Below are 12,161 nucleotides of genomic sequence, written 5' to 3'. Positions count from 1 at the left end.
CTCTCTCTGTCTGTCTGGCGAGCGCACGTGCCCTATAGCAAAAAACCTCTCCAAAAAGAAAAAAAAAAAAATGAAATGTTAAGAGTGATTATCTGAGCCAGCCCCGTAGCTTAAGCACTGTGCATTGAAAGCTAGATCCCACATGATTGATCATGGTTTGAATCCTGACCCCAGTGCTGATTAACATGCCAGGTACATGTAAGCGTGTGACCAAAATTCAGACAGGACGGAGGAAAAAGGATTACATCAGGACCAGACCCCACTGGCAATGCTTTGTCTCCAACTCTGTCTCTATCTCTGAGCACATGTACCCTCTGACAATTAAAAGAAAAATGTGTGTGTGTTAATGTGTATATAAAAGAGTGGTTATCTGAGTAAAAAGCTTGTAATGAAAGCAACAGGATATACAACTATATAGACGTTAAGACCCCAGTTTTTCTGGAAAGAATAATAAAAGGGATAAAGAAAGGGAGGGTAGGGAAGGAGGAAAAGCAAGGGAGAGAAATAGAAAGTCCCAGAATTTTAAAATGGGGTTCAAATCTAGATGGCATAATAATAATTTTATTTTAATGTTATACTTTTCTACATTTTTAAAAGCATTTTTATAATGAACATGTATTGCTTAAGGAAAGAACGGCTGGACTAGCTCACATAGAGCAGTTAAATGCTGTGCATAGAAAGCCAGATCCCATACGGCTGATCTCGGTTTGAATCCTGGTCCTGGGGGCTAAAAACACACAGGGCACATGTGTGTGCATGCTCCAAATCCTGAGGGGATGGAGAATTGGGGGAGGAATTGTGACATGACCATCCATACCCCATTAGGGGGTGCTTTCCCTTTCTTACTCTGTCTCTCTCTCTCCCTAGCAAGCATACAAACCCTCTGGCAATTAAAAATGTAAAAGGGAAAAAAGGCTATTCAGTAAATGTTAGTATGGTACTCTGCTGGGAATTTTTTTACCCAACAAATCGATAAACCAGCCATATCAGTAAGCTGGTACGTCCCAGTTTAGATATTAGGGGGAAATGAAGTTAATGCTTTTGTTTTAACATAAAACTGAATTTGGTCCTAAAAAGATATTTGGTGAAGTTAAGTATATTCATGGATTCCTTTCTCAGAATCATGATCCCATTCCTGTGTTCGGAAGACTTACGATTGCATGAAGGCCGAACAGAAGTCAGATACTATCTCTAGTTTAAATATTGTATGAGTCAGTCATCCCCTCCCATATATGTGGAGAACAAATGGTCACACTGACACTGTCACTTAAGACCTTCTAGAGGTATAGACCAAGGGAGAAACCTCCTTCCTCAATATAAGCTGAGCAGTCTCCTCCCCTAAGACACCTCACAGCTGGCAATGATGCCCAGCTGGCTTCCTTCCACCTCATCACAACCACAGCGGCACCACTAGAGGGCAGGCGGGTTCACTGACCCAGAAGCCTGATGGCTGTGGGCAGGAACACACCTCACTCTGGCCTACTTCAGACCTACCAGCCAACAGGGTCTGTGACTAACATCTGGAAGTTTTGAGGAATGCTGCTGTCCACCTGCATTCACAAAAGCAATAAAGGCTGTATCCATCCAAATTGAAATGCTGCTTTTAAGTGATACTAAAAAGATTACCTTTTCTTTCAAAGCTTTCCTCTCTGACAAAGCAAACCAGAGCCAGGAACTTTGTCACTTCTTTTAAATAAAGAACTGTTGTATTATTCAACTTTATAATAGCCGTGGATTCCTTGTCATAGGGGGTTCCTGCTCCATCTTCTTTGAGACTAAATAGGGATAGAAACCAAACCATATGTGACCATTGAGAAAGCACTACAAATTGTAACCCAGTGACAGAAACTATCTTTAACATACAGAAAATGATAGTCATAATGATAAGTAATTTACACTTACAGTGCCCTTCAGCAGATCTTAGAAATACACAGTTACAGGAATATACATCATCTAGGCCAGCTTGGTGGCACAGTGTTTGGAGCAGCTGGATTCCACACAGCAGACTGCACGGTTTGAGTCCCAGGCCCAGGGGCTTGAAAAATATGCTGGTTGCATGTGAATGCATGTGAAATGCTCAAAATCCCAAAAGGAGAATGGAGGAGAAGTAACTGAGGCATGTTCATCCCCTCTGGGGTGCTTTCTCACTTTCTCTCTGTTTCTCTGACTTGCCAGCAAGTGCCCTATAGCAAATTTTAAAAAAGAAAAAAAGAATACACATACTTTATGATAGTCACTTTCCTACTGACACAGAGAATGGGCAACTCGTCAGCTACCTGAGGACCATAGGTGAAAGCTGGAGTTAGCTTTTCTCCCTGCTGCAGTCAAGGGCTTTTTGTTCTCATGAGAGAATAGCCAGGCTGTCAAAAGCACAGTCTGTTGAAAGACCAAGCAGGGCTAAAGAATTACTTTAAATTAAAGGAGTAATAAGATCTGATAGCCAAATGCTGAACTTAGATCCCAGATCAGGAAAAAAACTGCTGTAAAAGATAGAATTGGGGATCACCAGGTGGCATAATGGATACACTGCTGAAATCCCATGTAAGTCTACGATGGTTTGAGTCCCAGACCCAAAAATCACAAAAGTCTACTATGGTTTGAGTCCCAGCTTAAAAATCACACCAGGCATCTGTGCATGCATGGCCAAAATCCCAAAAGGAGAATAGAGGAGAAGGGATTGCAGTGTGGCCATCCTCCCCCAGGGGGTAATTTCTCGTTTTGTCTCTGTCTTTCCAGTGAGTACACACACCCTACAGTAAAAATCCCTCTCAAAAAAAATTGGAGGTCCAGTCCCTAGTGCAACTTTTTTTTTTTAGAATTATTTTATCTAACTTTATTTATTTGTTTGTTTGTTTTTTATTTGACCAGAGATGTATAGAGAGAGGGAGGGAGGGAAAGTGAGAAAGCAAGCCGCCAGGTCCGGGACTCAAACCTTGGTTGGTTTGTGGGAGTCCAGCACCCTTAACCACCATGCCACCTGCCAGTTCCCTGGTAGTATAACTTTAAGCACAGTGCACAGGGAGTCAGATCCCACCCAGTCAACCATTGTTCAAGCCCCAGTGGCTTGAAAGACACACCGGGTGTGTGTGCACATGTACCCAAAATCCTGATGGGATGGCGATAACAGAGGAAAAGGATTGAGAAGTGACCATGCCCCATCGGAGGGTGTTTCTCTCTTTCTCTCTGGCGAGCACATATTCTGTGTTAACTGTGCCCATCCCCCCCCCAAAAAAAAAGAAAGAAAGAAAGAAAAGAAAAAGAAAAAAAAGAATTGGGACCATTGGTAAAATCTGAATATGGTCTATGTACGAGGATTCTATCAAAAAGTTCATGGAAAATGTGTATTCTAAAAAAATTGTGTGGATTAAAAAATTTCTTTGCACCAAAATAAATTCATACTTTAATTCTATTTTTCCATGAGCTTTTTGAAGACTCCTCATCTATTAGACAATAAAGTAATGTAGTCATGCTGTGTTTGCTTAATTTGATCATTAAACCATGATTCTGAAAGAGAATGTCCTTGTTCTTAACAGATAGCATGCTCAAGTAGCTAGAGTCAAAGAATCATGGCCTACAATCTCAACTGGTTAAGCAAAAGCAAATCATATGTATTAGAAAAAGCAAAGTTATAGCCAGTATAATAAATTGATAAAAACTGGCAAATCCCCCTGAAGGGTATATAGGAGCAAGGAGCTAGTCTCTCATATTTTCTGTAGGTTTGAAATTTTTCAAAATAAAAAATTAATTGGGACCAGCTGTTAGCATAATGGCTATGTTGCTGGACTCCCATTTAGTCAACCGTTGTTCGAGTCCTGGACTCAGTGGCTTATACTCATGCCTGGCACGTGTGCATGCGTGCCCAAGATCCCAAGAGGAGAATGGAGGAGAAGGGATTGCGGCATGGCCATCCCCACTGAGGGTGATTTCTTGCTTTCTGTCTCTCTGTCTTTCTGGCGAGCACACGTGCCTTATAGCAAAAACTTCTCCAAAAAAAAAAAGAAAAAAAAATCAATTACATATATCAATCTATTTAGGAAAAGGTGTGGTCTGCAAACACAGATGATTTGGATTTGAATACCAGCATGAGCTTAAACAAGTTGAATAACTTCTTTGAGCCTCAATTTCCCCATCTGCAAATTAACAATTACTTGAAAGGTTCTTTACAAAGATTAAATGGCATAATACATATATAGCATTCAGCTTAATTTATGCACTAAAGATATATAAAATGCACAATAAATGTTAAGTGCTATCATTATGATAAAAAAGGGACCTTTGGGGACCAGCAAGTGGCATAGTGGTTAAGGCCCTAAACACTCCCACATGGCTGACCATGGTTTGACTCTTGGAATTGGTGGCTTGCTTTCTCACTTTCTCTCTCTCTCTCTCTGTTTCTCTCTGGTAACGTTAAAATAAATAAAATGAAATAAAAACAATTATAAAGAAAATATTTTTAAAACGGACCTTCTAGGGGCCAGTAGGTGGTGTGGTGGTTAAGGCACTGGACTCCCACCACAGTTTGGGTCCCAGATCTGGCAGCAACTTGCTTTCTCACTTTCTTTCTCTTTCTCTCTCTCTCGGGTCAAACTAAAATAATAATAATAATAATAATAATAATAATAATAATAATAATAAAATCAAGTAAGTAATTCTTTAAAAAGAGAAAAAGAGAAACATTCTAAAGACACTAATCAAAGTTATACATCCCTTCTTCATATACAAAGAAGTACTTTCTTACACCTTTCCCCTGGTCTAAAACTGTGTATAAGTTTTCTGATTTATTTTTACTTCTTGAATTTATGAATCATTGGCCAAAAATTAGATTTAAGTAGAACTGCACTAAACCTTATCACTTTCACATGTTAAACATTTACTATGTGTTGGGCACCATTCTTAGTTCTTGCCATGCATTACCCACTGTCTGACACAGAAACCCTCTAAGCTAGGTAATGAGGAAGCTGGGGGAAGATACAATGACTTGGTCAAAACTGATGGCAGGAGTTAAGACCTCAACTCTATATCTGACTAATTTCAGAGTAAACACTCATAAGTATCACAAGGGGGTAGAGTGACAAGTCAGATTTAATGAAAAGCCTTAATTATAGAGTTGTGGTTTTTTTTAAAGAAAATGTAGGTTTTTAAGTTTTGAGATTATTTCAAATTGGCATTGGGTCAACTTTGTCGTATAATGGTTAAGGGAAACTGAATTCCATATGACTGGCCAAGATTCAAATCCCAGTCCCAGTGGCTTGAAAAACACCCCAGCCACATATACATATATGCCTCACATCCTGAGAGGACAGAGAAATGGGAGAGAAGGAATTATGATGTGACCACGTCCACTACAGGGTACTTTCTGATGCTTTCTCTCTCTCTTGCTCCCTTTCTCTGTCTCTGGTATGCACACACACCTTTGGGTTTAAAACAAACAAACAAAAAACTAGCATATACATGGTTACTTAAAAGTTAATTATAATGGCCAGTATATGGTGTAGTGGTTAATTAAGATGCTGGATTCCCACATGGCCAACAACAGTTTGAGTCCTGGACCCAGCAGTTTGAAATTCATGCCATGAGCATGTACATGTGTGCCCCAAATCGTGAGAGGAGAATGGAGGAGAAGGGATTTTGGTGTGGCCATTCCCCCTGGGAAGGGGGGGGTAATTTCTCACTTTCTCTCTCTATCTCTATGTCTCTCCAATGAGCACACGTGCCCTATAGCAAAAATCTCTCTTAAAAAAAAAGGAAATTGTATAAGTTCCTTTTTAAGAAAAGGATCGAACTCATTCTAACTTGTCAAAACATTAAGGAAAAATCTTTCATTTTTAATCAGATGTTAAAGAAGCTTTAATAGAATTCTTAACTTCCTTTGCACTGTTTTTAGCTACTATGTTTTCAGAACAAATTTCTCTTGCTATGGAATTTATACTGAAAACCAAACTGGAACCTTCAACACTTTTTTACCCAATGAAGAAAACCACATTTTAAATTTCTAGGTAAATCTGATACTATATAGGAAACTGAAATTGTGTTTATTAGCAGCATTTAATAACATGGGAAAATTCTTGGCTTATAATGTTAAATGTAAAAAATAGAATATAAATTATGTATACTAAGTAATCTCATTATCCTAAAAATTACAGACATAAATAAAAATTAAATATATAAAAATGTTAATGGTGTCACAAGGTAGTGAGATTGTGCACTATTAAAAAAATTTAAATATGCTATAGGGCACATGTGCTTGCTAGAGATAGAAAGGTAGAGGGAGGAAGCATCCCCATGCCCCCTTGGGGGGATGGCCATGGTGCAACCTCTTCCATTCTCCTCTCCATTTGGGCGTACATGCACATGCACCTGCTATCCTTCTCAGGTTGCTGGGTCTGGGACTCAGCTGTGCTTTCGGCCATATGGGATCCAGCCACCTTAACCACCATGCTACCTGCTGACCCTGGACTATTTTAATTTTAGTCTTTAAACTTTTATATATTTTCTTCAACAAGCATGTATTACTTTATAATCAGAACAAGTAAACATTAAATTAGAAAGACAAAAGGACCCAAAAAATTATAAGTAGAAATGAATGAGGTTTTGCAACTTCACTAACTATGCTCTACTACCCACATTTTCATCTACAAGCAATGACAACTTATGAAGATGGAACATATTTTAAAGTGTGTGTGCATGCACGTGTGTGTGCGCACATGCATGTATGTATGAGATTTGTGGATAGAATCACTGGTTGTGGCAGAACCTCAGCTGAGGTTCCTATGATACCAGGTTGCCTGCTTCTAGAGACTGCTTGTCTCTCAGGCAGCAAGACCTCCAGTTACAGGGCTACCTGCTTCCTGAGCTGCCTAAGGGGACCTCAGCTCCACATGCTGATCCCTGAAAGTTCACTTGTCTGGTTCGTTGCTGCCCCAGCAAACAATCAGAAGAAAGCTCAGAGCCCAGGAAGCATTTGTGATCCAGGCTGGTTCTTACTGAACCCTGTGGGTTCTCAGGAACTCAGCACTCTACCACAGAAAAACAATCTGAGAGCAAAGCTCAGCTTCTGCCTCCCAACCCCCTCCCCCACCATGTTTGTTGTAGCTGGGTAAAGGTAACGCTGATGAACATCGTTGACATGAACAACTTGCCACTTACATCTGATTACCGTATGGCACAATAATGATCTGCTATTAAATTTTTGCCAGATTAATTGTGTTGTTCATTGCACTTGATTACCAAAGCAATCTAGACTGTAATCAGGGTGCATTCAGCCTCTCAATTTCAAGGTCATGCATTTAGAGTTTAAAAATAATAGAATGCTTCAGGGCAGTAATCTTGAGAAATAAGATCTATTTCTAAAGCCAGGTGGCAGCATTTACTAAGAACAATATTAACAAGTCATGGCAGCTGTATTTATCCAGGGTCTACCAGATGAAGACAGTGTGAGCCTAGTGGTATCACATCCTCATTACAATCCTGTGAGTTATCACTTTCCTTATTTCAGAATGGAAGGGACCATGTGTGTGCACAAGCATGCACTTGAGTGCGTGTGTACGTGCACGTGTGTTTGTGTGTGTATAGCAGAGTTAACAGAAGCTGAATTGAGTGGGCAGAATATTTTCAGACAAGTAGAAGAGAGAAATGGCAATAGAGACTCTGACAGAAGCTGGCAGAAAAAGAGTCAAGCTATGTGAGGCAGGTCACAGGGGGTGGGTAAAGGGAAGATGACTAAAAATTCCATATCAACAATTAGATGAGAGCATTAGATCCAATATAAATAGAGAGTAACACCTTGATGTTCATTAAGATAGAAAAACTAGTTGACATCTATTCACTCTGCATAAGATCTGTTCAAGGGCCTGGCACAAGACAAGGTGGCTAAGGGCACTGAACTCCCACATGCCCAATCACAGTTCGAGTCCTAGCCCTGCGGCTTGCTTTCTCACTGTCTCTCTCTCTCTCTCTCTCTGTCCCTCTCTGGTCAAATTAAAAGAAAGGAAGGAAGGAAGGAAGGAAGGGAGTGAGGGAGGGAGGGAGAAAGGAAGGAAGTTAAATACTTTTTTTAAAAAAAGAATATCTGTTCAGTATACTTATAATTATATAGAATTGTTTTTATGTCTGGTAACATAATAAATTTTCCCCACTCTATTTATTTTATATTATTTTAAGTATACAGAAAGTTCTGTTTTCTGAGGATGTAATTATAATAGCAAATAAAGCATGCAATGTTGCTCACTTAGTTTTATAATTCTTTGCTGCCCATAAAATAATCAAAAGAATATATTTTAAAAACCTAGCAGTGGGATCAGCAGGTGGTGTGGTGGTTAGAGTGCTGCACTCCCATGTAGCTGACTGAGGTTCAAGTCCTGGACCCAGTAGCTTGCTTTCTTGCTTTCTCTGTCTGTCTCTCTCTGGTGAGTGCATGTGCCCTATAGCAAATTTAAAAATAATAATAATAAATAATCTTTTAAAGGAAGGAAATGTTAATCTGTGATTTATTTGGAGTTCAAGGATCTATCAACCTCTTTCAAGTGTATATAATATAATGACACGTTGACAGATTTTTCAGCAGAAAATTAGGAATCAGACCTGAGTTCAAACTCCAGCTCCATTATTTAGTGACAGTATGAATAGGGGTTAGGAACTTAACAACTCTGAACCTCAGTTTCCCCATCTATAAAACAGGTATAGTAAGTCCTGCCTTATGGAATAATTGAGAATTAAGTGATATATGCATACAATAAAATTATTAGCATAATGTCAGGCATCTACTTAATACGAATTTATTATTATTAATATTATTGTATGCTAAATAGTAATGTATAGGTCTCAGTCATTTCAAACAAAAAATATTATTTAAAACAAAAGTCAACTAAGTAAATGCAAAATGCCTCAAAGCTGATGAAAGAGAAGGAGGGCTTGATTGTGGCCTTTGAGAATGTTCTACTCACCCATAAATACAAGAGATGTCAATAACCACATCTATCATATCACAGCAGAGCTCATAAGTCTGCATATCCACTGGAGTGCTATCAGTAGCAATATAAATTTTACTGACCACATCAAATAGAAATGCCTTTTCAATTCCAGAATTCTGAAACAAAAAGAGATCTTGCCTTAAAATGACAGCTGATTTCAGACCACATCATGCTTACATAAAATCATGTATCATCCTCAGTGTAAAATATGAATGAGCAAAAGTTAAGTTACTAAACATTTAAGTTGTATCATTTCATTATAATTTAAACTTCATGGTCCTGTTTCATTATAATGGATTTACATAAGAAATAAGCAGAGTTACAAATTACTTATTTTAGGTAAACAAACTGGATTGTTTTTCTTAACTTTTAGAGATGTACCTGCAGTTAGGAAAACTCCAGGTAAACCATTAATTTTACTGACTGCAAATTTAAAATTAAATTTTAGAAATCTAAATAGACTCACTCAAACCTGTGTAGTGACAGAGTAAATGTGAGTACAACCAACAGGTCTGCTTCAATTCAACTCTGCAATGCCTGTGTAGATTTGGCAGTTTCTAGGCCTCACCCCACACAGTCCGTGTTAAACTTATCAACAGATATTCAATAGTATGTATCTTATTGACAAAACCAAGTTTTGTGCTCCCTACCTCTGGTAGAGCTCTCTCTATCTGAATGATTGCCTGTAACTTGAATAAGCGTTCAATTATACCAGAGAAGTAACGGACTCCATTCTGGGAATTAAGTTTTAAAGGATTTAAAACAATATGCAGGAGTAACCTTCAAAAGTAATATTTACATACCCTCAAGATGCTATAAGAGCAAGCAGAAATAAGATCCTTTTTCTCTCTTGCTATGTCATGCACAAATCCTGCAAATGACTCTAACAGGAGTATATTATTTACTTACCGAGATAAAGATGTTTAGCAAATTCTCCAGAGTTGGGAGTTGTGGAATCAGTTTCTGGACCACTTTGCTAAAAGCTTCAAATATTGAGTGATCATATATGCTTGTCAGATAAAAGCTGAAAAGAAGAGATAATATTTTATCATGTTTTCCCTTTGAGGGATAGATTGCTTGGGCTATGTCATAATATCACTTCTTTCTGCCTTCTGACACACTTACTAGCCCTCTGCAGAATTTGAAACTAACTTGAGAAAAAGTGTGTATATCTTTTTTTTATCTTTTTTCTTTTTTTTTGAGAAACTGATTTTTTTCTATAGATGTATACATTCGCCAGATAGAGACAGAAAGTGATAAATCACCCCCCAGGGGGATTGCTATGCCACAATTCCTCCTCCTCCATTCTCCTCTCAAGATTTTGAGCATGCACACATAAGTGCCCAGTGTGAGTTTCAAGCCTCCAGGTCCAGGACTCGAACCACAGTTGACCATGTGGGAGTCCAGCAATGTAACCATTATGTCATCTGCTGGTCCCAAAAGTGAGTACATCTTAACAATTCATTCCTCCCCACTGCCCAAAAACCAATTCTCATGGGTGCCTATTCTCACCTGCAGACTGGCAAGCTTAAAAAGGTAAGCAGTATGTGTCCATACCAACTTCTTTACATCTGGAAGAGAATCCACACCAGGCCATCTTTACACAAGCCTCTTAGGTTGTCCAGTTAGTAACTTACATTCTTGATATTGGAGTATCTGATGTTTTTCACCTTCTGCTTTACAAAATAAATTATACATGTCCTATCCCAGGAAAAATGGTTTTCCTCTTTGAGTATTCCTATTTCAATTCTTTCTTTACTTATAAATATAATAGATGTTATCACATTTATTAAGAATTGTAAACTTTAGCATTAGTTAGCTTCTTGAATTATATTCATGGGTTTTATGTTATATGTTATTTATATGAGGGAAGAATCTTAGCTTTGACCATTTATTAAAAACACAAAAGCCAGGGTATCCCATAGTGCGGCAGTTAAAAGCTATGCAGAGGAAGCTGGATCCCACATGGTCGACCAGGGTGCAAGTCCCAGCTCCGGTAGCTCACATGCCAGGAACATGCCCGGGATTTTGACAGGATGGAGAACTGGAGGAAAAAGGGTTGTGGCATGAACAGGTCCAATGAGGGTGCCTTCTCTCATACATGCACACATACCCTCTGGCATTAAAGAAAAAAAAAGACACCAAAACCACTGCTTTCACCAAAGATTAAAATGAGCACATGCAAAGCTCGGTATCTTAAATCCTATCCTACTGTCTACATCACAAAACAGAATAATCAAGGGAGATTATTGCTCGTGTCAAGCCAGCTGTGGTACTTGGATCCCAAACCTGCATGTTTCCATCCTTTCCTGAGGTTTCCATTCTCACCTGAGGTGGATTTTTTCTAATCCAGCATCTGCAAGATCGTCATTTGCCCTCTGGTGAATATCCCTTTGGGTTTCAATTTTGTGGTCATCTGAGAGACCATCCACTTTATGAATAAACACCTCGAAGTTGATATCAGTGTTCACTTTGTAGGCCCTGGTCACAGTGAGGTGAAGCCTGGCCAGGGCTTCCATGTAATCGTCCTAGAAATAAAGGTAATGCCTGTCAGAGGAGGCTGCTTGTCTTCTAGAACCTTCTACATGCATTTTTCATCTGGAAACCCAAAACATTTTGCAAATGTCCCACCCAAAAAAAGTTGGCTTGTAAAATTCAAGTTTGAAAAATTAAGGTTTGTTAAAAAGAAAAAGAAAGCCACACACACACACAAAGCTACTGTAGGCAATTATGATTTAGGTTAATAGCCAAAAAGATCAGAGCTGTAGCTTCAGAAGAGGAACTGACTCCATTCTTCCAAGGACCTTCTCTGGAATATTTTCCAGCTTGTTTAGTCTCTTGACTGAACTGTGATGAACAGTACAAGGTGCAAACCTTATATGAGTCACTGGGAGAATGGAGAAGCTAGGGGGCTCCATTCTAGGAATTGTTGGTCCAGGAGGACCAGCAGTTAGCGTAATGGCTATATTGCTGGACTCCCATGTAGTTGATCTCAGTTCAAGTCTTGGACCCGGTGGCGTGTGTGTGCGTGCCCAAGAGCCCGAGAGGAGAATGGAGAAGAAGGGATTGTGGGGTGGCCATCCCCCCTGGGGGGTGATTTCTCGCTTTCTGTCTCTATGTCTGTCTCTGTCTCTCTGGCGAGCACATGTGCCCTATAGCAAAACAAAAACAAAAACAAAACAAAACAAAACA

General features: G+C 39.1%; 1 protein-coding gene across 1 annotated transcript in view; it reads right to left on the bottom strand.

Moving 5' to 3' along the window:
• Nucleotides 1-12,161, bottom strand: part of RRAGD (Ras related GTP binding D) — an 87,386-nt gene that overhangs the window by 19,167 nt on the left and 56,058 nt on the right. The window contains exons 7-10 of the mRNA XM_006155308.3: nucleotides 11,298-11,497; nucleotides 9,879-9,993; nucleotides 8,943-9,085; nucleotides 1,627-1,775 (exon numbers count right to left, since the gene is read on the bottom strand). Coding sequence (XP_006155370.1) covers nucleotides 1,627-1,775; nucleotides 8,943-9,085; nucleotides 9,879-9,993; nucleotides 11,298-11,497 — 607 coding nt within the window. The remainder of the gene's footprint in view (nucleotides 1-1,626; nucleotides 1,776-8,942; nucleotides 9,086-9,878; nucleotides 9,994-11,297; nucleotides 11,498-12,161) is intronic.

Source organism: Tupaia chinensis, unplaced genomic scaffold (genome assembly GCF_000334495.1).
Source record: "Tupaia chinensis unplaced genomic scaffold, TupChi_1.0 Scaffold000444_1, whole genome shotgun sequence".
NCBI lineage: Eukaryota > Metazoa > Chordata > Mammalia > Scandentia > Tupaiidae > Tupaia > Tupaia belangeri.
The sequence above is the reverse complement of the archived record's forward strand: the minus strand, read 5'-3'. Positions and strand labels throughout refer to the sequence as shown.